General features: G+C 38.8%; 2 protein-coding genes across 2 annotated transcripts in view; one reads left to right on the top strand and one right to left on the bottom strand.

Moving 5' to 3' along the window:
- Positions 1-117: 117 nt before the first annotated feature.
- Positions 118-7972, bottom strand: tsnaxip1 (translin-associated factor X interacting protein 1). Its single transcript, XM_042495422.1, has 10 exons — positions 7882-7972; positions 6868-7008; positions 6663-6756; positions 5985-6181; positions 5262-5403; positions 3521-3687; positions 3275-3391; positions 2195-2304; positions 1828-1951; positions 118-226 (listed from the first exon to the last, which is right to left on the bottom strand). Exons 2-10 carry the CDS (start codon positions 6946-6948, stop codon positions 137-139), a joined length of 1122 nt encoding a protein of 373 aa, XP_042351356.1. The 5' UTR covers positions 6949-7008; positions 7882-7972; the 3' UTR covers positions 118-136.
- A 1449-nt stretch (positions 7973-9421) lies between these two features.
- The window catches only part of ranbp10 (RAN binding protein 10), a 47818-nt gene continuing 29440 nt past the window's right edge, over positions 9422-27799 (top strand). The window contains exons 1-2 of the mRNA XM_042496123.1: positions 9422-9765; positions 23483-23594. Coding sequence (XP_042352057.1) covers positions 9567-9765; positions 23483-23594 — 311 coding nt within the window. The 5' untranslated portion in view covers positions 9422-9566. The remainder of the gene's footprint in view (positions 9766-23482; positions 23595-27799) is intronic.

Genomic DNA, 27799 nt, shown 5'->3' with positions numbered 1-27799 from the left:
TTGCATTTGTTTGAAAATGTGCTGCAGGGGACATTTGTGAATTAAGGTCTCCCACACCATTTTTTCTAACATGTTGTTTAGCTTGCAAGTCAGGCCACTTCTTAATTATCAGTAAACTCAGTACTACAACATAATATCAGTCACTGGCTGGAAGGTGAGTTGATGCAGAATTTTCTTTTGATTCTTCAAAAACTGGAGGTAAAAGGGCCACACTTGATTCTGCCGGCTGTGGAAGCATAAAGATCAAGAGAGCAAAGTCTTAGAGAGTGAGTGGAAGGCTATTCAAACCCTTAAAAAAGGAGTATTCGAACACCTTCACCTTTTATTACATAGCAGCCTTATGCAATTAGACTCTATACAGACAAGTGAGTGCCTCTCTAAATGAGGTCCAATCAACTGAATTTACCACAGGTGGCCTCCAGTCAAGCTGTAGAAACACCTCATTGATGATGAGGAGAAATGAGAGGCTCCTGAGCTAAACAGACCCCTGTAAACATTTTGACATGTCGTAGTAGTAAAAGCACAGGTGTATTTGATAACATTAATAACAGCTGCATTCCACGTGGGGAGACCCTGGTGCTGTGCATATTGGCTCACTACAATAGCTCACTGGGACACTTAATTAAAATGAGCCATTATTAATGTTATCAATCTCACCTGTGCTTTTCCTTTTTTGACAAGTCAAAGTGTGTGTTGTGAAAAATATCTGTTAAAAGGTCCATTGTGTAGGATTTAGAACCATCTAGAGGTGTTTTTGCTTCTCTTGTGTGTGCCAAGCGTGTAGGAAAACTACGGCGGCTGACGTGAAAGTGCAAACGTGTTTTATTTGTCCATTCTGGGCTACTGTTGAACAATTTAAATTCAGTTCTATTCAATTTATAAATCACAAAACACAGTTTGCCTCAGAGGGCTTAGGGAGGGGGAGGGGTGGTAAAAACTGCAGGAAGAGCGACCGAGAAGGGATTCCTCCTCCAGGATGGACAGACGCGCAACAGATGTTGTAAATAACAATTAAATTACAGTAATGACAAAAAGGAAAGAAAAAGATTCCACAGAAGAGGATCTGCTCCACATGCAGATATAAACAGCTCATTCTAAGGTAATGAAAACACAATCAGTACAAAAAAGTTGAAAAAGGTGAATTATTGTTTTAGTCCAACTAAAGCTGGATTTTTAAATATATGTAAACATGTTAGTGTGACTGAAATCACACCAAATCAAATTTTTGAAGTTGGACTAACATACCTGGAGCCCCTCTGGAGATAAACCAAAGGTGCAATCCTGTACATGGCACCTGTTTTATTTTACATTATTTTCAGGGACTGTATTTTAAATTAAATTGTTATTACTGATAGCGAGCATGTTTTTAGTGTTTAATGTCATTTATCTTTATATTTTGCACCTAGGATCTCTGAGAAACACTCTTTCATTCTGCTCTGCATGTTAATGTATAGCAAAATGATAATAAAGCTGGATTGAATTCTTATATCCTATTTTTGCTTTGTCATTACGGGGTTCTTGATAGGGCAAAAAATGAATATAAGCAATTTTTGTAAAAAGGTTGCACCATACAGTAAAATGTGAAAAAAAGTGAAAGGGTTTGAAAACTGCCTGAATGCACTGTATTTGACATCGCTTCACTGAGGTGTCTACCTTGGTCTAGGTGCCCAAAATTTCTGTAAATATCTAGGAATCATCCAGTGTTTCCATCACACGAGAGAACACAGATTTTGGAGTGGCTGCAGACGCAAGATTTGGATAACATTTATTGATTTATATGATCTAAAATCAGCCTAAAAAGACAGTGAAACCTCTGCTGGTACGTACCAGGCTGTGGAGTCTCTGAGAGGAGACGGTGTCATTGCTGCTGTCTGGTTCTCTTTGAGTCGGGGCCACAAGTTCATCTATTTCCTCATCTGACTTCAGAGGGACTGCTGTCCTCAGGGCCGCCCTGTACATATGTGAATATACATAAAAGACAAATTCTGAAGGAATTCTGAGTCATTGAGAACAAAAACTCTATTTTCTACCACAGGGTTTATTTGCATTTTCCTTATCTGGTTCGAAGGTTTAAGGATAGAAGGTGTCACATGTTGTACAGATTACAATGTCCTTGAAGGCAAGTTTGTGATTTCCAGATATATGAATAAAACTGATTTGACAAGGATTGTGTGTGTGCATCTATTTATATCACCTGATCTCCTGGACAGTGGGTGTGCTGCTCTCAGGGGCATCAGAGACGATTGGCTCTTTAAGGTGGCTGGACAGAGTCTGGTTTTGCCCTTGGGACACACTCTCATCCCTCTGAAAAACAAGAAACAGTTTTTAAAAATGCATATTCACCTTTTTTGCCAAGAGTGATACCACTCCCGTATCTGGTAGTTTACTATGAAGCATGGAGCCAGTAAATGGTGAGCTTAGCGTCAGTAATAAATCAAGAGGAAACAGTTAGCATGAATTGGATCTTTATCTACCTTTGGACAAAGTCAGGCTAGCATTCCCTGTTTCCACTCTTTACGCTGAGCTAAACCAAGCTAAACTCAGCTTAGCTATCTGTCACCAGCTTCATACTGAAGACATGAAGAGATGATGGTGCTATAAATCCTTTTCAAATGACTCCTGGCAGAAAGCAAATGAGCCATATTTCTTTCACCGAGGTTAGTATAACTCATCAAAACAAATCTGTGCACATAGACTGGAGATACTCAACTTACGGCCTGCGGGTAAATCTGGCCATGATGGGGTGCCAGGTGCCCCCCTGGCCATTTTCTAATTCACAATAAAAAGAAAGAGATTCACACTGTGAATTGTTTTTGTACTCTTAGTGGCCATAATGGCACCAAAATAGAGCTTGTTAATCAAAACAAAATGCCCCTAATGTCCTAAAATCCTAGAAATGTCCTGAAATGCTAAAAAATGTCCTAAAATCTTAGAAACATGTTAAAATCCTACAAATGTGCTATAATCCTAAAAACATACAAAAATCCTAGAAAAGTCCCAAAATCCTACAAACATGTTTGGGGCTGCTGCGACTGGCCTTGCCCCCCTTTCATTTTGCAAAAGTTGCCACCAAGCAAAGCAAGCGGAGTATCCCTAACATAGATTTAACTGTTTAGGTTAAATGTTATGACTCTTCAGAGTGTTTTGCGATTGCTAACAAATTAATTAGCTAAGCAGATAAATAATATACCTTTACTGTATATTTGGTGACAAAACTCTGCAATGATATCAACATATTTTGCCCACATTTAATCCACGGGGTATTATAATGTACCTGCACAGTGCTGGGGTCATGTGGGTCATGTGTCTTCATACTGCCTCTTCTGCGCTGCTTCATCAGGGAATCATACTCACTCTTCAACTGATCAAATTCACCCTGCAGTGTCTTCAACTGGACAGCCCGAAAAATAGAAAAACAAGACCACGGTAAAGACTATTAGGATTTGAAATTATGCATTTGCGTGTATTTATGTGAAAGGAGGTATGTACTGTGTGGACAGTATATTTGTCTATATGCCACCTGCAGAAGGCTTTGTTTGTGTGTTTGTTCCAGAGTGTCCCAGTTGCGTCTTGGCACGACATCCCAGTAGTCTGCCTTCATCCTGTTAAGGTCCTCCTGGGCTTTAGTAAGGTCCTTGCGACACACCTTCAGAGCGAGCTGCAGCTCCACAGGGTCCTTAGACTCTTCTTTAACGATGAAAAAAATTCAGACCAAAATATGCTTAGGGGCTGTTTGACTGTTCATTAGGTCCGGTAAGGTTTAGGTGGAGGTGGGAGATAACAAGTTGACACTTTTAGATGACCTTCATCGATAGTTTTACTTCAGCTTTTACTGCTGATTGGGATTGCTTAGAGTTTAGTTGTGTGCTGCTGTGATGTTCTATGTGCCTGTTTATTGTATTTTTATATAGTTTTAGATCAAATTTCCTCTTGAGGGATGTGAAAGGGTTCACCCCTTACCCTTCCCCATGCCCCGATCGCCCCAATAGCAGTCACTGACGTCAGGCTTGATTAGGACACCTGCGTCCTGCTAGTCAGACTGAAGCTGCCAATTAAGTGTTTTCTCTCTATTGTGCCAACTGAAATGACTCAAAATTGGGATTTTATAAACCAGGTTTTGTGTTTCTTGTTGCATTTTTTTTATAATAAGTATGTTTTGCGGGGGGGGGGGGGTTCCGCCGCCTGGAAAAAGGGGGGGTGGGGATCACCCTAGGCATAACTAAGAAGTGATTCTGGTATAACTGTTTAACGTTTGCCAACCAAATACTGAAATTGACCTCTAGGACGTGTCTGATGGTTATTTTCCTCTCCTGGTTTACCCTAACCCTCTGGCACTCATCCAAGTCCAATCAGAGTGGGCCCAGGTGGGGTTATTAGGACACCTGGGCTGTGACTGGGGTTGGATGATTTTTTTGTTTGCAGCTTGCTGAGAGGCTGTGGTTTTTCTTTTCAGTTGATTTTGCCTTAATTGTTTTGGCTAAGTTTCCTGGGACTTTTGCTCTCCTGTTTCTGTTGCAAGTTTAGTTTATAAATTACTGCCTTTTTTTGCACAGACCTCTGCCTCCTGAGCTTCCTTAATACACCACCTGGTGCACTTAATTCCAGAGCCAACCAGCCACACCAAAAAAAAATCCCACATTTTGTAGTGGTGCTGTTTTCAACCTTACATTAAAAGCTCTGAACTGAACTGAACTGAAAGCAAGGTGTAGGGCATGCACATCTAAAGGACCTTTACAGGTGCTAGATCAAAAAATCAAACAAAGGCAAGAATTAAACAAAAGAACCGCACACTGTTTTAAAAGCTCCCTGTAAATTTTAATTGTGCAATGTTTCGATGTACCAGAGATCTTCGTTGAACATTTTCAAATCCAAATTTGAATTTGAAAATGCGTGACGAAGATCTCTATTAGAATGATACATTGCACAATTAAAATTTCCTGGCAGCTTTTAAAACAGTGTATGGATCTCTTGTTAGATAGTTGGGACCACTGCCTAAAAAACTCCTTGACCCGCCCCCATTTCATTTGCTTGCTGCCGCCCTCATAAATAACGAACGGTCCCTTAATTTTAGATATTTATCATTTAAAGATCTGGTTGGTTTGGAGTCTTTTGTTTTAAATTTCCTAATATTAAAGGTATTGCTAATTTTTTGCTTAGCATTTTTTGGGAAATATGCCTTTGCTATTTGCTTTCTTAATGAGAGTTAAATGAGAGGACTGAAGCAAGACAGCGTATAAGCTATACTAGAGTTGCAGCTCTACCTGTATTTTCATCTGCAGGATGCTCCTCCTTCACAGATCCTCTTCTTAGGTCATTAAGCTGCCAGATCAGCAACTTGCGGGCATCACGCTCCTCTCGATACTGCAGATACTGGTTGGAGAGTTCAGACTGCAGATGATCCACCTGGAAAGGAATAGAGGATAGTGAGGTGGGTGAGAAAACATAGTGGTAATTTACCATTGACCTCACTATCGGAACAGAATCACAAACAAATCATTTTTGGGGGATAAAGGGATCTCTACCTGTGATCCTTAACAGCTTTTTTATAGAAATGTTCAAATACATGAAATGAATAAATGAAATGAAATATCATATTTAAGAGAAGGAATTAACCCTTTGAAATTGAGCAAATTGGCTTGATTTATTTCAAAAACATGGGAAGAGGGCAATGAGCAACTTAACAAGAAATGGCCCAAAAATGTGCACAAAAATAAATAAAAAAGGTTGCAGGAAAATTACCTGAAATAAAATAAAATATATTTGATGTAACATCATTTTCAATATATAATGCCATTTTTTTGTGACATTACTTGCCAAGTTGCTTATTGCCTTGCCAATGTCTGTGAAATGCATCTGAAAGAAGCACAACAAAACTAATGTCGATCAGGTTCTAAGGATTAATGTGGAAATTGGTCACACAAAGTTGAATGACCTTAAAAAGTCACATGAATAACAAATGAATAAATAGTGGTTAGAACATGTACCACAGCCTGCATGGCCTTTTCTTTCTCCCTCATGGCCTCAATGTCCCTTTGCAGTTGCTGCTTCTCCCTTTTCAAGGCTCCAATCTCAGTCTGCTCCTCTGCCCAGCGAGCTTGAATCTTCCTGTCACATTCCTCTGTTACCAGCCTCAGATGGGATCGCAGTGGTTCCAGCTCTCGGATTTGATCCTGCTGATATGCTGAACAGATGTAAGCTGCATTAAAATGATGGATCAGGAAACTATAGACCCAAGACAATTGTTAAGTAAAGTAAAAAGTAAATGATTGAGCATTTTGAAGGCATCAATCCCTTCAGGATATGAGATTTTGTGATAGGGACATGTCATTATGCGACACATTTTAGAGGCTGAATGATTAATGGATACAGTGCAAAAATAACTGAGAGATTAACCCTTTAAAACCTGGGCAAATTGGCTTTATTTCTTTGATAAACATGGGAAGAAGGAAAATATATTTTTTAATAAGAATTTTTGTCCAATGTTTTTTGAAAGCAATCACAACAGTTTGCTCTGGGTTCAAGGGTTTAAAAACTTGTGAAAGGCATTTGAAAATATCTCAAGGAAAGTGATGTTGCTCCAGGTTTCAAAGGGTCAATCAATGATAGAAAATAAGTTCCACATTAAACATAATCAAAACATGATTCAGCATAAAGGCACTGACCTAAAGTGTTTTCATATTCCTTTTTGATGGCAGAAAGAAGAGGTTGGTAGGTTTTGAACTCTCTGATGAAACAACTGAAGACATCACGGTAGACCTGTGGCCGGAGCAGATTATGATATGAGTACTCTCTTTGACAAGAACATGTGTGTATGGTAGCTCCTCTGGTTATATTGCCCCCCCTCAAAACCAAACAAAAACACAACACCTGTAGTTTTAGTTCCAGAAAGTTCGGCTCATGGGAGCTGATAGTATGCAGCTCCTTGTTCATGTAGCTCTCCAGGTGCATCAGCAGTTGAGGCTTTCTCCCTGAGCCTGCATAAATGTAAGTGCCACCTGTCCAGCACAACTACAGGGTTTATTACACACACACACACACACACACACACACACATAGACACCCACCCACACCCACACACACACACACACACACAGTGTTTCGATAATAAGACATTATCAAATAACAGCAATCAAATATTCCATAATATAAAGTGGGTTTTTCATGAGTGACATTCTGCCAGGTTTGATGGACCTGTAGCTCGCTACCTGGTTTGCTTAGGGACTGTTTGTATTTTTGGTGGATGGTGCAAAACAGAGGAGGCATTTTAAGTATTTGTATGCATTGGGGAAGGTTTATGTTTCATATTTTGGCTTAGGGAAGGGCATACAACTTTAAACGGTTGTATTTTGGATTTTTTAAAATTCCCTCTGAACCCCAAATACCACCAGCAGGTTTGAAAGGCACATTTTTTGTGTTTTTTTTGTTTTGTTGCTGTTGTTTAAAAACGTCAAAATCCCACTGGTTATCATAGTCAGAAATAGTAAAAACTTGCATGCATTATTATTCATCATCATTTATTTTATTTTATTTTTTAGCTTTGGTAACTTCCATCCTCAAAACGTTTTGTTACAACTTACTTATACTGCACAACATCCTTAAGGAAAAAAGCTAAATATAGTGTCTTATTACCAATTCTATTTTCATGATTTTAAAAAATTGACAAAATCATTGTCACATTTATAATCACAACATAATAGTTACTTTTTTTCTTGCTCATTGCATTGGTGTAAAATATAGATTTGAATAATAATAAGACTGTAACTATTATTATTATTATTATTTTGGAAACAGCTTGTAACTTCATGGACGGTCGAGATTTAAAAAAAAAAAATCACACCCAGTCCAGCGTACTTCTCTGACAAGTAGAGAACAGTCCCTTACCTTTCTTGCTGCAGGTTGGACAGAAGCAACATCAGTATTTTCTCCATCTCGCCCTTCCTCTGATTTCTGGGCAGTGACATGTTTAAGTCTGCGGTCAAATGTAACTCTGAAACAAAACGAACAGAGCAAAATTACATTGAACATTGTAATTAAGTGATAGCTAGCTAGCTAATTTGTTACAATAAAAGTTTTAACATTTTCGCTAAATGACTATATTTTAATCACTTGCCTTTGTTTTTGTGACGGCGTTAACGGTGGAAATTTATTGTCTTTATATGGTGACATCTCTAGCAGCTATTTAAGGCTAAATGATAAAACGACCTGCCCTGAATTTGGTCCGGTTAGCTCAAGGTTAACTTTAGCATCACAGCTCACAGCGTTGTAACTGGGTTTCCATGGTAACCAGGACGGAGCGCGCAGCAGGACCCACATAGTTGACTGTGGCGCGCCTAACTAGTTTTCAAATTGTATAAGAGGAAAAGTTTCCTCTTAAATAGAAAATATAGAAATAGTGTTTCGAACAACGGTGAACTGCAACTTTTTTAAACGCGTATGTAGTTATCATTTACCCCTGACTCTAAAAACATAGAGTATGTGATAAAAAATAAACAAATGTATAAATACCGTATAAAACTGCAACTTCCAAAAATATAATAGCATAGGAGATATGCTTAAATCTACGCGAGAAACTATTATTTTCAAATTAAATAAATAAAATAAATACACTTAGCTTCAATTTGCATGTTGGAAAAGGATCAGGAGGTCGTGTAAACTTGTTTAATCCTACCTCTTTGTTCAATAATTAAATCAATAACTCTCTTTTAAGTATTAATTCTTGTCATACATGTACCAGCCTACAGAAATACACAACTATATATAAATATTTACAATTCATTCACAGATCATAGTATTTACTACTTCTCACACATCTGTGTCCATTGAACCTTATTTATCTTAAAATCGTATTACCAATAATATCAATATCGCTATATTTAGACTGAGTGGTGTACGAAGTCCCTGAAAGCCATGGTACTTGAGTAAAGATTTCTTACCAGAAAAATGACTTTGGTAGAAGTTAATGTCACCTTGTTTTAAAATATCTGATATTAACTGTACTTAAAAAGGAACTATTGTATTGTAAATACAAGTAAATGCTGTTAATAACACCGCAAGCGGTCAAAATTACGAGAATTATTACGTTTATTTTTTGTAACATACGCCACCATAAAAAACTTATTTTTTGCAGTTAATTTATTTCTATCCAGCTAGCACGGATATTTATGTTCCACTTCCTCTAATACATCTACCACATGCGGATAAAATGAGAGATAAATATAAAATTATATAATGTTGTTTAAAAAAAAAGCAGTCTATAAATGTTACATCTTAAAAAAACTACAATTCCTAGCTGCCTTTCTCAGTGGAAGCCCCAAATCCAGGATACGGGTAGTGGAGCTGTGTAGTCATTTCTAGAGACAGTATCATAACAGAAAGCGTGCGGCTGGACTACATTACCCATCGGGCACTGCTCCAGCCTACAGTACATTCTGCTGCTTATCCGGGGATGTCACACCGCTGCTATTTTCTCCCCTCAGTCCCTCTCACTCTCAGCCTACAGCTCCAGCGGACTGACACGGGGCTTTGGACAGAAAGACCGAACAATAAGACACAAAACACAGGCCGACATGGCAGAGCTTGGAGCGGGAAGCCTGCCGTTAGGAGATCCTGCTTTTAACTACCAGGAGCACGAGCTGAACGAGCGACTGAAGCGGCTCTACCCGGCTGTGAACGAGGAAGAGACCCCTTTACCTCGATCCTGGAGCCCCAAGGATAAATACAGCTACATTGGGCTGTCACAGAACAACCTGCGGGTCCATTACAAAGGTTAGAGAGCTGCCTCAGCCCAGCAAGTAGTCACAACAGCAGAGGGGTCTCAGCTCAAATATGTCACTGTGTTGTTGCGGACGGGGGTCTGTCTTTCTCACCCGCACACACTCACTCACACATATGCGATTATGTTGATTGTGTATGCGTGTGTGTGTGTGTGTGTAAATCTAGTCTGAGCTGCCTCTCCTGTCCTGTAACCTTGCTTTGTTTCACAAATGAGCAGAGGAATGCCCAAATGGGTGACAGTGAACTCGCTAACCCTGACAGTTATTACCACCACACTGAAATTCACCTTCAACAACACGGCTCTCCTTTGTTTATTTACCGTTTATGACGTTATTTTTTTGCAGTAAACTGCGTCTGATGTTCTCCATAGTTTGTGCTGGAAATAGGGGGCACTAAGCAGCAATAACGACGCATAGACAGGGGGCTGCCAATAAGCTAACTAATGGTATTTAACAAACAAGAGCTAGCTAACAGCAAATACAGTAGTTAGCTTTGTGGCTAACAAGCTAACGCTAGCTAACCTTCCCTGTGTTTGGCTAAAACAGGAGGCTACAAGATGGACACGAGCCAAACTTGTTGTTAACATATTACAATGTAGCTAGCATTGAGCTGCAGTTGTTCAGTTTTTGTGTGTGTATGACAGCACCAAAATAGAATAAAAATGGCATTGTTGTGTTTTTTCTCGCGTGATTTCAGTGGCACTGTTCTGGAAGTCTTTTCCAGAATTTCGTAAATCATTTTTTCCAGCCTGGAAGCAACCGGTCCAACTCCATTCAGATCTATCTGTGTGTGTGAGAGAGCTCAACAACAGTCTCCAGCAGGCAGCCAGCTCGTTTTCAACAGCTGCTGACTGTGAGGGAGGAGGCCTCTGCGCATTGCATTAGGCCAAATGTACCGATCTTGTAATAAATCCTTGGTATCGGCAGATTTGGGCTTTTTCACAACAACAGCAACTTTACGCATCAGACGGTGCAATTAGTCACTTACTCGGATGGCTAATATATCGTCAGTTGAGACCACCAGGCCTATCCGCTGGATTATTTTAAACATCCAGTTCCTAAATCAAAACAAGGTGACTGAGTGAAGTCCTGTTCTTATTTTTCGTCAGGCGACGCGTCAGGGCAGCCCCCCTCCCCTCTCCAACACCAGGCGAGCTAGCCCTGCATCTGAGGCTCTGAAAAATCCCCACAGAGGCATTGCAAGGCCACTTTGGGCCCTGCTGGCTGTTTACATCAGTGAAACATGCAGAGGATGAGAGGATGCAGGCAGGCTGTGTAACCCATTTTGAAAAGCTTATTTGGCACGTACGTAGTAATGGTCCTGCTGTTTGTGAATAGCAGGGAAGGCCTATTATTTGTTAAAAAATCAAGACTTCCAGGCAGATAGCCAGATATAACTCACAGATTATGTGATGCATAATGGATCAGGGCCCTGCTGTTGATGTGGAAAGGTGGTCAAAAGTAACCCTTTGAAACCTGAGCATATTGCTTTCAAAAATAGAGGATGAGGAACAGAAGAAGTAAATACCACTAAATTATCAAGAAATTAGTAAAAATTACACCAGAAATTCCTGAAAATTAGTTAAAAACAATACAAAAACAAAATGAAACCGATAAAGATAGTAAAAACAAAACAGACAAAAATGAAAACAAAGCAAATGACACTTGAAAAAAGTGCTTCAAATGATAATTCCATTACATAAATTTAAATATGTAATTATGATATTAAAAAATCAAGTTTTTCTTTTCTTTTCTTGATCCTAAGTTGAAAAATTAGTAAAAAAATACATGAAAATCTCCTGAACATTATTTTAAATAACACCCCTCCACCCCACCCAAAAAAGAGAGAAAGTAAAAGAAAGTAAAAGCAAAATGAAGAAACACCCCTAAGCAAATATGACTAGGGAAAAAGTGCTTAAAAATTATAATCATTCTGTAACATAATTCTAAATATTTAATTATGATAATTATAAATAGTTTTTCAATGGATGGATGGATTGATAGACTGATATAGCCAGGAATTTATTTTGCTACAGCAGCAGATCATAAAGGCATTGATCTGGAGCAGTAAAAACACAGCGATACACACATCACACCAGAAGAGAATATCACTAGAAAAATAAACCATAGCATATGCTGTAAGAATGAGATGTATATCTATAGATTATCTATAGATTATACAATATAAAGAATATACTTTAAAACTTATACAAAATTACTAAATACTAAATGCTAAAACTTTTTTTTAAAGATATACTATATACATATACATAAAAACAAGTGTGCAAATTGGTCAAAGTTAGTTAAAAGTTGGTAGACTAAAAGTTAGGTTAGTCTACCTGTTTTCTTTTTTTCCTTAGGTTTTAAAAAATAATTTTGTAAATCTAATTTCATGCAGTGTCGGGACATTTCTTGCCAAGTTGCTTCATGCCTTTTCCCCATGTTTTTGAAAGAAATCAAATTGTTTTTTTCTCAGGTTTCGAACGGTTAATATAAGCCTACATTCTGTTTATCAGTGGTTTTAAATTGCATTTTTTTGGTGAATGCTATTGAGCTCCCTGATGACCTCTGTTGAAGAGTAGTGACTAAAGGATTTTTCGTCTTGCCTTTCATTAGAATCAGGTGTATTGAGATCCTGCCACTCTGGCTTGAGTTACAAATGCAGTTGTCAAAGCTATGACATTGGTACAGAATGATGAATGGGCCCATGTTTGTCTGGAGATGACACGTCATGTCATGGTGCTGTTATGTAGGGCATTGAGTCTTTATGTCTATGAAAAGTGCACAGATTGAGTGACACTGCACAATTGTTCAGGGATGATATATAAATAGGCCCATTCTGGAGTGTGCAGGATAATTCTCCTCCTGGTAGTTCCAGCTCCTGCTCCGTTCCCTTACCCTTGTGGTTTGAATGCTATTTTGACCAGTGTGCCAGTTTTCTCTGTTCAAGGCCACACAGTGTCTACCTGCTCCTGTTGTGTACAGGAAGAGTAATATAACCAGTCTCAACAGATGGGTACATAAATAAACACTGCATCACATAAACAAACACATTGACTTATGGCTTATGAACACACCAATGAGCAATGTTATATATTTTTTTTTTTTTACAAAAACTGTAGCACGTTGGTCCATGATGGATTTCTATGCATTATTCTGATGAAAAGATGATATCATTGTTCTTTTAATAGGCTTTAAGGGTTGGAAAGACAGATACAGTTGCTTTACAGGTAGAGATACAATTATGAAGGCAGTAAAGCATTCTGTAATGTACTGTAGTATATCTTATAGTAGGGCTGGATGATATGGCTTTAAAATAATATTGCAATATTTTTAGGCTATATCACGATACACAATATATATCTCGATATTTTTAAATGTCCTTTAAACTAATGTTAACTACTAAAATACAAAATTATCGAATGAACTGCAGTTGCAGTTAAATAAAGTAGCTACTGTCATATAATAAAGTTGAATACACTGCTGTTATAAGAAAGTTTAATAAAATACAGTTATAAGGAAGTTAAATAAATCTCTTTTACAATTAAATTATAAAAAGTAATATCATAATTAAATAAATCAAAGAGGGACCCATGGTGCTTTTATTTTAAAGGATCTGGCTCATCTCAGGCTGGAAGCATCAATGTTTTCGCTGTGGACTTGAAGCTAATAGTCAATAGTTGGATGTTAGTGTTAGCAGACAGTTAATCAGATACCATGGCGCCTTTAGATGTGAGGATTCAATCACACTGAGCGAGCAACAAACAAACCACTATCTAGTCGATATATTAATATTTGTAGGTTGCACTGGTGCTCCATGGTCAAAAAATGTGACTAAATAGTCATGATCAGAGCTCTGCAGGTACAAACACACACCTCCCCTGCTTACACGTCCGCCATTACCACTCATTAAGTTAGACTGTTACTGCAGAGCCGTTAAACGTGATGATTTATTCACTGTAAGCTGGAAACAAACTAACAGCTGTCCAGATCATATATTAATGCTATTTGCAAGTCATAGTGGTGCTCCATGGTTGCAAAGCGTAACTAAATAGTCACAGTCTGGAGCTCTGCAAAAGCCGTTTCTTGTTTGTGTGTGTCCAGAAGAGAGCAAGAGAACCGAAATGCTGGTGGTTTGTAAAAACGAAGTGACAATTTATACTCGATGGTCGCAATATAGTCATTTTATATATAACACGATGTTGAACAAGCCACGATACCTCGAGTATATTTTATATATCACCCAACCCTTTTTTTTGCTTCTTTAAGTATAAATTAATAATTAGATGGTTAAACTTAGAATCACTAGCATTCATTTAATCTTTTGATCATCCATAATTTGACTGGAAATGAGCAGACATCTTTAAATAGTAAAAAGGACATGTTGTGGTTTCATGTTGTTTGAGTATTTTTTGGTTTGACACAATAACTTCCTGGAGACTGTACTGGTTGCCTTGCAACCAAGACTCCAGGAAACAACAGGCTGCCGTTGAGTCAATAATTTCCAAGGTAAACAGAAATGGCATTGAAGCAACTTTAAAGTTTGATTATCTGGTCTGAGATGATATATAGTTTATGATATTAGCTAATCTTTACTGTCATGTTGCTAACAATTTCATTTATGTTAAGATATAACCATTTCTACAAAGCTAAGTTATGAAGTTAAAGTTGACAGCCTTTAACTTAAGCTGCGTTTACATTGCCTTCTCAAGGCGGGAATACTGCGCTGTCGTTCTGCCTCGCCATTCTGTATATAACTTACATTTGCAGAAAGGGAGGGCGGAGTTGTTTCGCCTCTGCGTCCGGAACGGTGGTAAAAACAAGCGCTCAAACGAGGTTTGTGTGAAATGTAAAGCTGGTAAGACGTGACAGTGAGTGGGGTGAGTGAGACGTTTTTGAAAACGTGTTATGCGTGAAACCCACCAGGGGAGATTTAAAAATTGGCTCTAGAGGCGGTGTGTCATCTCGCTGGTAAATTAGTTTATATTAGCTAAGTTCACCCTGGTGGTGTGTTTTCATGAATGCCGATAGGAGCTGGAGGCGATAAATACCCATGACTACTGCAGGGTCATTTGACCCAGGTGTGCATGCTCATTGTACAATTTCCCATTGCATTAAAAAACCAAGTGTTAGTGAGTGTTAGCGGGTTTTTTGTGCAATGGCAAAGAAAGTTAAGAAACTATCAGATAACACTTTTGCCAAAACAACTTTTAAGGTCAGTAATGTGCCGCTGTTGAGATTCCATCTTGTTGCACTCCCCCCAAGGGGCCAAAAAAATCAATTAATGCAGCTTTAAGATTCTGCACTTGTGGGTATTATTCACCTTCTCCTGACATGAACCATGAGGTGCTGACCCCCATCCCATCCACTTCACACTCTGGGGCAAACCTCCCCAAGTGATGTAGGTCACAGCCTGAAAAAGCTAACAGAATGAAATCACCTGAAAAAAATCTGACATGCAATCCTGAGGTCACCAATGACGACTGGACTTCCTCCAATCCTTGGCTGTGCCCTAAAATTCTGTCCTTGACAATCACAACCAGAATGACAGCGCACAATGGAGTCATCTACAGAGAAAACGCTTGACAGAGTGCCAATGTTGAGGACAAAGCTTTTGGTCCAGTTATACAAGGACCTAATTGCTCATAGTAACAGCTCCAGTGGCCCATAATCCCAAAACTGCCCCTTCAGGACACCTCGGACTCATCCAAGTTCATTTCAAACACTGCTCCTTGAACCCTTTGAAACCTGAGCATAATGGCTTGATTTTTTTCAAAATGAGCAACGAAAGAAGAAATTACCCAAAACATAACAAGAAGTTAGTAAAAAGTACAAGAAAGTTGCCTGGAAATTAAGAAAAGAAATAATGACAAAAAACTAAAAAATAACCACAAAGCAATGACATGGAAAAAAACGAATTATAATTGTTTTATAAGATAATTTGAATTATAATAATTATAAATATGTTTTCCCCCTAGCTTGTTCTTTTTTCCCCCAAGCATTTACATTTTTCTTTTTAATGAATCTACTAATTTCCTGTAATTTCTTAGGTGCACATTGCCCTTTTTTCATGCTTTTGAAAGAAATCTATCCAATTTGTTAGTGTCAAAGGTTTAAATACTTGTAAATCCAAAAGTAGCACAAAAAAAGTGATCTCTCTTATAATAAACATAAAAAAAACGCCAATATGTACCTCAAGGCCATCAATTTTGTTATCACGGGATTACATTTTTAATTTTTATACCAATGATGAGTTTATTTTTGACCTGAGAAGGTGACCCATCTCCCCCTTAAGTGTTTCTTATGATATAAAGAGCACCCACTTAATGTTCCTCCTCCCACAGCCTGTCAAATGACTGTATGCCCCAGGACACACAAACCATTTAGTATGTGATTTTGTCAAGATGCAACTGCCAGAGATGGTCGCTTTGCAGCCACATTGCCACTGATCTGTTGTCGCTTTTTGACAAGTGTGAGACATAGCAGCTGTCAGAAATGCTTAATATATCTAACAATTACAGTCTGAACAATAAGGTGTAAACACTGCTAACCAGGCACTTACATTTGTAAGAGGCTACGATGTTTGTCAGTTTTGGGCAGACCTATAAACCTTTTTTTCTTGATGTTCATTATGTTTCAGTTGTTGGGATTGCTTGTTAACCTGGCATTGCAGGACTAATTGCAAACAAGTCTTTACATTTATTTTTGTTTTCCAAAACGCATTATGGCTATAGATGGATAGGCCTACAACCAATCAGAGCACCAAAACGTGATGCAGAGCTGAGCTGCAGACGGTTACAAACATAATAGGCGTGCAGAGATGAGCTGTGATGGCATCAATATTTCGGTGAATGAGTGTTTCAGTTTTTGCCATCAGAATTTGAAATTGGTACCTAAACGGAAAGTTCCACATCAGCTGCAACCATATTGGTTGTTTTCAAAAATGTCTTAACCCTTTGAAACCTGCGCAAATTGTCTTGATTTCTTTTAAATCATGGTAGGAAAGCAATGACCAACTAGAGAAGTAACTCAAAAAAAAAAAAAAATGACAAGAAAATTAGGCTACAAAAAAGGAAAATAAAATAAAAAGCAAAGCAAATAAAAAAATGGAAAATAACTGGGGAAAAGCACTTTAGAATAATAATAATAACTGTACATTTTTCCTAGCTTTATTAATTTTTTTTTCAAATTTTCTATTATTTTTGAAGTAAATCAAACCAATTTGCCCAGGGTTCAAAGCTTTAATTACCTGTGAAAGGTGTCTAAATGTTGCACAAGAAAAGTGAAGTTGATCCAGGTTTCACAGGGTTAAAGGTGCTCCTATGGTAGTTTGATGCTTGCAGTTGTGTCCCTGGTGCGAGGGACTGTGAGCCAAAAATGACGTCATCATGTATTTTGCATTAAAGGCTCCACAAGTTTTTAAACGTTGTATTGAACCCCATATTAATTAAATGGTTGTGATAGGCCTGAAGCAGAGCATGTTGGATGGAAATCTGTTTGAACGGGAGCAGGACCAGATGTATCTGCCAGGGCAAATAAAACATGAGCTGGCAGATTCGTTTGGTTCCCAGGCTAATTATTTGTGTGGCACATACCTACTGTTTTTGGGGAAAAACTGTTCCTAAGCTCTGCACTGTGAGTGCTGACTGTAAGTGGCAGTACTGCATGTAGCCCTGCACTGTGTGGCCACAAAGCCAGACCTAAATATAAACTTTGACAATTTGTTTTCAGATCTTAAAAAAAATAAAATAAAGAGAAGTCTGAAACTGTTCTTGAGCTGACGTAATTTGGCAACTTAACAAATGTCAGAGTCTGTGTTTCACTAACAGATTTTACAGTTCATCACACAATGTTGGCATCCAAAACAAGGGGTTGTCATCTTTTGTGCACTTTGGCCAGAGTTTGCTTGGTACTGAGATGGGAGGGTTTGTGTGTGAAGCAGGCGTCAGGTGAAAAAAACAAGCAAAACTGTGTCATTTCAATTGCAGTGATTTGCGTTTGTACATACATTCTTTGTTGATGTACTTGTAGACATTATTAACTTGTCGTCTAATTCCTACGTGATCGCTCTCCTCTTTATTGATCACATGGTGCTGTTCAGAGGCAGATGACATTGTGGCGCTGTGGCCTTTGTTGTACTTGCTGTTACTTAACTGATAGATTTTGCCGCCCCCCCTTACTTGTGGTCAGTGCTAGAACCTGGAGTGGGATTACTGGTTTCTTAGTAAGCAATTAAGGCCTCACTGTTCAGTGGGTTAAAACAGGACATGAACCTTTGACCCTTGACCTCTGGTGGAGAGGTTTGATGGCCCAATCCCAATCTCCACCCTGAAGCCTAAGTCCTGAACCCTCACTGACTTAAATGACGTCACCTGGTAAGTGCTTGAGTGTGAGGGGCTGGCTTAAAATGTTATGATTGGAATAGCACTTTTTTTGCATTAAGCCATCTTTTTTTTGAAAAAGCCAAACATCTTGCGTATGATGCAGTTGAGGGTTTGTTACTAATATTTTAAGGTTTATACCTTCTTCACTGTCAAGGCAATTAGGGGTCGGTCCTGGATTTCCAGGCTCTTACCTTTTAGAGTGGATGAGGAGAAATTGCCAAATAATCAATGTATGCGATTTTGTCATCAGCAATATTAATGTTAAATGAAATGGCTGATGAATAAATAAGTTTGTAATATAGCCTAATGCTTGCATTTCTCTAATGTATTGTTTTATGCACAATATTAAACCTTTCTTAATGCTGTGTCTCTGTGTAAACTTAGGCATGCACACAGGCAAATGTGAGCCTGTTGTGGCCAGAGGCTTTGTCTTATCAGGTTGTCAGTCCTTATGTCTGTGCATGTCCGTCCCATTCTTGTGAATGTATGGGGCCAAAACAGTTACAGTAAATGTTGGCATTGAAAATATGATCTGTCATTGAAAACAAAACCTGAACTGAAAAAGGAAACTTTTGAGGCAATGAGGCATTTGTATGTGAAAAAGCTGAATTGGCACTGAAATAAAGATTAGGCAAAATTACACTAAAAAATTAAAGTCATTAAAAAAAGACAATCTTACAATCTTTTTATCTTGTTGCATTATGTTATTTTATAAATTCTGAAGTATTTTTTAATTTAAATCTTAAGTTTTTTTTTTTCCATGTCTGTCGTTTTTCAGTGCTAGTTCCTTTTTTTAATGATGTCACTAGTTTTTCAGTCTCAGGGTTTATAGTTTCAACTTACTGTCACTGTTTTATGTATGAATGTGATATGTCAAGAACGCCTTGAGGGAATTTCCTCAGTGTTGGCAAAAACATCCACTTGGACTCTGTGATAAACTGATTAGATTTTGGTGGTCATAGGTCAAAGGTAAAGGTCACTGTGACCTCTGTTTCATTCTTGCAAATGTAATATTTTAAGAACACTGAGGGATTTTTTCAAATTTGGCACAAACGACCGCTTGAACTCAAAGATGAACTAATTCAATTTTGGTGGACTAAGGTCAAGGCCACTGTGACTTTTCACCTGTCTTATTCTTGTGAATATCTCAAGAAGGCCGAGAGAGTTTCCTCAAATTTGGCACCAATGTCCACTTGCACTCAATAATGAACAGATTAGAATTTGGTGGTCAATGTTCAAAAGTTCAAAGTTGTTTTTGGCTGTAACTCAAGAATTCATATGCTTATTATGACGAAATTTCACACAAATGTCTGATAAGATACAGTAATTAAGTGATGAAATTTTATATCCAAAAGGTCAAAGGTCAAGTTCTCTGTGATGTCAGAATGTTTTGCAAAAACACTTTTCTGGCCATTATTTAACACCGTGACTCAGGAGCGGAAAGAGTGAGTTGGCGATGCTGATCTTGAAACTGTGCTGATTGTATAGATCTTTTGTGCTGCCCGGTTGTAGATGTGTGTGAAGTATCCATGTTTACACAGACACAGATCCAAACTGTAAGTGCAACTGGCAGTAATTCCAGTTTTTTTAATGCTTCAGGGCTTCCCCTGGTAACCCTGTGTTTAACGTCACAGTGCCATGAATTGTTGGTTATTCCCTCTGGCAGGCTTGCGGAAAGTGTGCATAGTACGCTCAGAGTGTCTGTTAGAGAGCTCTCATGAAATGAACAATTTGACAGCGGGATGGCTCTAAGCCCTCATGGACTTATCCGAAACACGCCACAAAGTCTGAGATCGCTCATTAGGGCTGCGATGAAGTCCCCTCCTTTATAACGGCCCTGCACTTTTACACAGAACCAAATGATGGCGACATCATCCCACTCCAGTGTGTGATTATACACTGCATTGCGCCATCCCGCGATCAAAAGAGCCATGACGGGCATGACGTTAAAAACACGAGCGTCCACCTCTAGCATGACATATAATATACGTGTCGGCAGCACTTCGTAAACAATAACAATGACATAACATCTAACATGTCGATACAATCATTTTTCTTGTCTCTTATATGGCGGCTGATCTTGTCCTCTGCTCGGAGGATAAGGAGCCACTGAATCTTATTGGTTTCCCAGTTTGCTGACATTTCGGCCACTGTTCTTCGTCTTTTGAATTAGCCGCTATTCTCACAGCTGCTCTTTAAATCTGCAGCGGTTTTCACGCCTAAGCATGCGGTAAAAACATCACACTCTTGCTTTACATGGTCAAGTGCTTGTGTCTTTATGTTTTACACAGACCTCTTTCAGGGCTGTTACTACCTCCTGTCTCAGCTCAGAGGCGAGAGCGCTCTGTCCCCCCTTTCTTTAATTGGAGGTTATATACAGAATGGCGTGGTGGCAGATATTCCCGCCTTGAACAGTAAGTGAAAATGCAGCTTGTGCCTCCATGAGTGTGGACATTGGTTTTGGGAAAGGTGCGATCCTGTTGTACCATTGCTGTTTTTCAGGTGACAATATATTTCAGGTCAAAAGTTTTGTATTTTTATGTTAATGTTACAATCGGAGCTCTGGTAGTACTTGCTGATATTGTTGTAGTTGAAGATTTATGTCTCTAAACCAGTGCTGGTCCAGCCACAGGGCCCAGATTTTTCCTTCGTCATTGGTTCAAGGTCCACGCAGTTTTATATATTTATTGTCATACTAACGTTTGGCCATGCAGTCAAGCTAGTTTGCTGTCTCTGTTAATCAGCTGTCTGTTATTTACTCACTCTACAGTTGGATATGACACTTGAAAATAAAAACTTTGTGCCAGAAATTCACTGTACTTCAAAATGAAGTGTGTTTTATTACAAACCTACCAGTTGGATACCTCTGCGCTAAAACACCTCTCTCCCAGTCACCTGACAATTTGGAAATCCTTCATGATGTAATCGTTTTTGGCTTCCTTTTTTTAAAACACGAAATTCTAAATGTAGGATTGTCATTTATGGGGTGGTAGGTGTTGTTAAAAGTAGTAGACCTTTCTCCTCTCCCTCTATGCAGTTGCAAAGAGACCTGTTGGCCTACTGACGACTCATTTTCACGAGGAGCAGCTAAAAATAGATGTCGTGAATGTTGCTGCAACCACTAGAGCGGACAATCGAACACAAACACATGCACAGGCATGTTGGTCACATGAAGACACGGAGGGAGATATGTTGAGTCGTAGAGGGGGCAGAATTTACTATTATTATAGCAAGCCCTTTTAACATTAAACCAGTCGAGTTATTAGAAATTGTAGATATCAACAATTTCTTTGACTAGTTACACTTTCAAACAAACATATCTATAATGTAATTTAGTAGCTAGTAGCAGTTGTAATTAAAGAGGTTTACAATTCATTTAACACAAATCAAAATGTTCAGTCTTATCTATGTATTTGTGACTGTGCCAATAATTAAAGTCAGAAAAATATTGTTATACAATTTCATTCATGATGTCTACAATGAAAGAACAATGTAGATAACAAACATTTCCACTAGTAGGAGTTGAATTATATCAACAATTTCTAGGATTTTAGGACATTTCTCAGATTTTAGGACATTTGTGGCTTAATTATGACCTCTGTCGGAGGGTGCGGGGGATCCTCCTATAGCACTTTTTCTGATAAACAAGCTCTATTTTGATGCTGTTGGATGCACTGTGTACTGACAATACAAAAACAGTTCCAAGTGTGAATCATTTTATTTTTATTGTGAATTAGAAAATGGTTTGCCTGCAGACTGTAAATTGAGTATCACTGTTTCAGGGAACTACCGCATGACATTTGTCTCCTGTAAACATTAGCTGTACATGGTGTGATGATGATGCATGAGTGAAAAAATCACTATGAGTGTAAATGTTACATAAAAAAAAAGGAGAAGTATGTAATAGTTAAATATAGATCGTAACAGTGAGCTCAGTTTCAGTCAGTTAGCGTATTTGTTATTATTCTATTTCCTGTATGTTCCCAGCTTGCTGTCTGTTAGTAGTTAGAATTTGCATGCCCTGTCTGTCTTTAAAACACACACACACACACACACAGAGCAACAGCCTCAAGGTGTCTGCTGACAGCCAGCTGCTTCGTTTAAGGTTACAGCCGATCTACATTTCATACATGCACATACAAACTCACACAGAGTTCACAGTGACTCTATCAGGACGGATGAACTCAGTCAGTGGCGTGATTACATGGAACAGAAAGAGATGCACATGTTTACTGGAGTTATACAACACAGTACTGAGCATGGTCGTCTCTCTCTCGCTCTCTCTCTCGTGGCCCGAGGGATTGCATAAGCAGCCATCTGAATATAGAATGACAGCCAGTAATGACTGTTGTACTTTGTTGTAATTGGTCCACAGACAATACGTGAGACCTTTGACCCTTTTGCTGACATCTTTACCATTGATTGTGTATAATGTGCGCCATCTGTATATTTGTGTGTGTTTGATATAAAGATCTTACATCTTTACACATAGAGACAAAAAAGCCCCAATCTCATCATAGTAAAGTCATAGTTTTTTCTGTTCATAACTGATCATGTCCAAGTGCATCAGGTCAAACTGTTAAACGTGATATTTGGATTGATAAGATATCCTAAAACGTTAAGTATGACAAAGAGGAGCTTGTTCATCAAACATAGGCCCGAGGATAAAAAACAAAAGCTCATGAAAGCACAGTCGTTCAGTGAAGTCACGGCCCCAGCAGAGTATTGTCACACGGCTGACAAGTGACCCCACCAGTGTGATGCTGTGGCTCATACAGAGGCTCTGTTTTCTTTAACTTGCACTTTACCACTATATACAATTTACCAGCGCTAGAACTGGTATTTGTTGACTCAGATGATAAAATTAGGGGAAAGACATTCATTTTCCACTTCAGCAACTGACAATGAGTTTCAAAGTGTAAAGCTGCAGTTAGATTTGCTAGACTCTACAGTTATGAAGATGCTAAACACCCAGTTGGTGTAAACAAGGGCTGTTGAATGCACAAATGTAGGATCTTTCTGACGGCTTTTCCTCAGATGGTTTGGGAATTAAACTTAGCCAACAACCAAACATGGTGGTGAAACTGTTTGTCTGCTGTACCAGCCTTTGTGGAAAATCAGCAATCAAACACGGGCCCAATGTTAACCTAAAGCTCAGTTTAGCTACAGAGATAAAACTGGAAGCAGGCTAATGTCACCTCATCAACTGTCGGTTTAGTTCTCAGCTCACTGCCACGACAAACATTGAGAATGCATTTTCCAGAGGTCTTGCTCCTCACATGTTACCATACTGCTCATGTACGCATTTTATATCGTCTCTTGCAGGACATGGTAAGAACCACAAGGACGCAGCATCGGTGCGAGCCACACACCCGATCCCTGCTGCCTGTGGGATCTACTACTTTGAAGTCAAGATTGTCAGCAAAGGTCGAGACGGGTAAGCAGATACATCTCTTCAAAGCTTTATTGCATGTGTCCTCAGTAATATAAGGACTTTTTCTCGGTCATGGTTGCATGGTAGCTCTTTAAATCAAATTGATTGGAGCAGCAGTTACTTCAGTATTTCCTGCGATTAGTTTTTATTGTCTGTACTCTGTGAAGTTTAGCTTCATGTTCAGGTCCATGGATCCACGTTCTGCTTTGGCTGTTGCCTGAGAATTTTATCAAAGGAGCAAAACTCACGACAAGTCTACTTGTTCTGTCCAAGTGGACGTTTTAATTGTAAGACATAAAGATAAGGGCCGCCCAGGAGTAAATCTGCAATTATGTTTTGTCATTTTTGTGTATATGCCTACATGGAAATTACAGCTACCGTGGATGTATTAAAGAAAGTCTGGATACAGCCATGGAGGCGTTCATTCCTATGAGAGGTGCTCATTGGCTCATGAAAAAAAGCTCTTTTTCGGGTATAAAATACCCAGATCTACCGGCCCATGAAGCAAGCGCACTAGAGACTTTCAACAGCCAAGTGTCCCCGAGAGGGTAACTTCCATCGGTGGAGCGACTGACTTCCGGTTTAGTGTTTCGCTAGCTTGAATGGCGGTCTAAAAATTTAAACTTGTGGCTCTTTTAGACTTTCCAAATGTTAATGAACTGAGTGGCTTAAGTCTAGGTAGTGAGATGGGTCTTTTCGCAGGTGTTTTAATGCTCACAAGAAATTATCCACTGATTTACAGATGTCTCTTTCCTGATGTAAGTCAACTGGACAAGTCTTTCTGTGCCCACGGGCATCATATGACCAACTCAGATGGTGTAATTCCACTATTTAAAATTTGCATCAGATCCTGACGCACTTCCTGGGGGCTTGTTAGCAACAAACAATAAGCCATTATCAAAAAGCAACAAGTGGAAATGAGTTGAATTGATCTCAGTAATACTGGCTCTAGAGAGAGCATTTGAGAAATATCTCAAACAAACAGTTCAGCCTAACAAAAAATAAATGTTTTTCTTCTTACCTGTAGTGCTATTTATCAACCTAGATTGAGTTAACTTTCTTTGGTCATCGTTATTTCTTGTGGTTGTCTTGGTAAGGTCTGGGTCAGTGTGACGGCTTGTGAATTTGTGAACTTGCTTCGACAGCATTTCGCTCACCTTGAGCCTGCATAAAAACAGCAATCTTGATATCACTGTTCCAAGTCCATTGCCAAATGCAACAGTGCCTCCAAATATGTCACTCACGACCTCTATCAGAGTAGTTTCAGCCTTGCTGCCAATATCTGCATCAGCTGTCCCGCTCTCCAAATGGTTTAGTGTCACAACAGAAAGAGATGCATCCACAGTGCAAGACTTAAAAGTCGTCTGCCGTGTCAGTGAAAATCGGGATGTTACAACCCAAAAGTGCTTAACCAACATGCCCTGACTCGTCTAATGTGAGGAATGAAACCTGACCGTCGATGTTCTATGTAACTGAAAAATCAAAAGATTTATCTTAGCTGCACCAGAATTATCTCAATGTGACATTTGGCCCAGTTTTTTTCAGACTCAGGAATGGGACATTACAAATGTATGTCAACAACGAACATGGAGCAGAGATGCAACGTAGAAAAGCCTTTTTTTAACTGCACTCCAGTGGTGCTGGGTGATGGTTTTTAAACTAGATTTGGAGAAATTGTATTTGACAGATGGTAAAGCCTTTATTCTTTAGGTATCAGTGCAACTCTGGTTTTACCGTTTTCCAATGCTATATGTTTACCAGAGCATACTAGCATCAAAGAAATCCAGGCTCCGAGATAGAACCCAGAATAGGTGACATCATCTGAAGTAACTAAATTATCTTAAAAATGAATTCAAACTGAATTTTATAGCATGCTGCATTATTGCCCCTTGGCTAAAGCATCTGCTGGTGTTGTGGCTGAAGATCAGTCCCAGCGATTCTGTAGCTGCTTTTCTAGGTGCTTAGAAGTCACTTTTTGACCTGTAGGCTTCTCTGCATTGAAATTGAAACTCTCCTCCTTTCCAACAAAAGTCTCAGGTTGCATAATACACTGTTAACACTTCCCAGTTCCAGTTAAGCAGCTCAGCAAGCAGAACAAAACAATGATGTAAAAGAGAAATGCAATGTGGGAGTGTCTGCATGTGGAACTACTACCTTTGCTGTAAATGGGAAAGCCTCCGAAATCAAGTCGGCCGCTTGACTTAAAACACCACACAGTGTGTTTATACAGAGGAATTGTCTTGTTTATTGCAGCAGAAACAGGACTTAACAACATCTTACATTCAATTTTGAGTTACAACATGAAATAATGACATAAAAGTGCATTACAAGCACTTTTGAATGGATGTTCCTTTCATTCCGATAGTGCAGATAGAAGTGGTAAATCAGGAAATACTGCATGAGTAATGCCACAAAATGCCGCTACAACAACATGGCCTGCACGTGTATTTCCAAGGAAGGAACTTGGCTATAAAATTAAAACCAAAATAAACCCAAGTATGGTATTGACCACTGAACTGGGACTAAAAAAATACAAAACGTCAGTACTATGGACTTATTTCTCAGGCTTTTGTCTCACAGCCATGGAAGAAAAAGAGGAAAACTTAAGTCTCATCGCTTTTGTGTTTGGAAATGTAAAGTTTAATAACACAAAAGCTGATCATTTTTCATTGTATGTAAGAAGAGGGTTTGACTAGTTTGAGACTAACAGACTAACATTAACACAATGATGTGACTGACTAATCCGGTGAAATATCTTAACAGCTAATAGAAGGGATTGGTGTCAAATTTAGTAAACACTTTCAAGGTCAGCAGAGGATGAAGCCTTTTTTAATGATCTCAGGACTTCCTTTGCGCCAACATGTATTTCGTTTTTAGTGAAATGCCTTAACAATTGGAGATGGATAGCATTGAAATGAAAATTGGTACATACATTTGTGTTGATTAAAGGATGAATTGCAGTAACTATGGTGGCCCCCTAACTTTTTTTATTTAGTGCCATTATCAGGTTAAAATTACAAATGTTCAGCTGATATTAGTATTAAGCTCAAAGCATGTTTATGCCCCAAAGTGCTGCCAGCATGACAGTAGACTCTTTGTCTCATTTTATGGCAGATAAAATAATAAACGGTTCCCTAGAAGAGCAGTTGCTGAAGTGATATTGACTTCTTCCTGTTACTCTGCGTCATGACTCTTGTCCCAACCATAGTTCAACTTATTTGACAACTTGGAAAAAGAGAGAGATGACTGGTTGCTTTGTGCGCTATGATCAAACGTAGGTCAAAAATTTCTGTCGGGTGAAAACGGGAACCAAAAAGATAAACAGGAAGGGAATCCAGGCACTCCAAAAATGTGAAAAACAAGGAGGAATTTTGTTAAAAAGCTTTTATCATAGTGGCTAAATCACTAAAGAAGCCAACATATTTCGACTACTGCCAGTCTTCATCTTATAAAAAAACATGAAATTGCTGACAACTTCCTTAAAAACATCTTCCACTTGACTGCTGTGACACCAGTGTCTTTTCCTCCTCTTACATCCTCAATGTCATTGAGGGAAAGAGCAGAAACTTGTGAATAAGGACATCCGTCCGGCTTAGACAAGAAACAATTTATTGGCGAGATTTGAGTGATGACATCAGCATGTGCCAACGCGAGCTGAGACTTTGCCAAACACATTCAACTGACAATATTGATGACCGGTTCACTTGAGCAAAAAGGTTTCTTGCAGAGCTTTTGTAAGCTTGCTCACATGCAAACGATGCAGGCCAAGCGCTTATCCTGGTGTGACGGACTTAATGATGTCACCGCTGACCCCTGAGCTTCAACTCTCGCTGACACTTTTGATGTTACGACTCTCCCTTTGAGGCTCATCACTCTGCCATAACTAGTCCACACATTTGGGATGTGATAGGAGATCAAAGACAGCATGTTCAAAGTTAGCTCTGCCCGACACTCATCTATATATCGTCTGAATATTTTTCACCTGAGAAAACACCTTGATTCAGATGTGTTTAACTGTGGGTGCATGCTGATTTTCAACTTATTTTCTACCACTATTTTATTTTATTGTTTTTATTTATTAAACACCCCCCCCTTCCTATGTCCNCTATTTCCCTTTCCCCCACCTATTTTTTTTTGTTCATTGCTTTAATTTTTTCTATTTTTCTATTCTTCTTTTTTTCATTTCTTAATCTATAAACACAGTACAA

Source organism: Plectropomus leopardus, chromosome 11, assembly GCF_008729295.1.
Source record: "Plectropomus leopardus isolate mb chromosome 11, YSFRI_Pleo_2.0, whole genome shotgun sequence".
NCBI lineage: Eukaryota > Metazoa > Chordata > Actinopteri > Perciformes > Serranidae > Plectropomus > Plectropomus leopardus.
The sequence above is the reverse complement of the archived record's forward strand: the minus strand, read 5'-3'. Positions and strand labels throughout refer to the sequence as shown.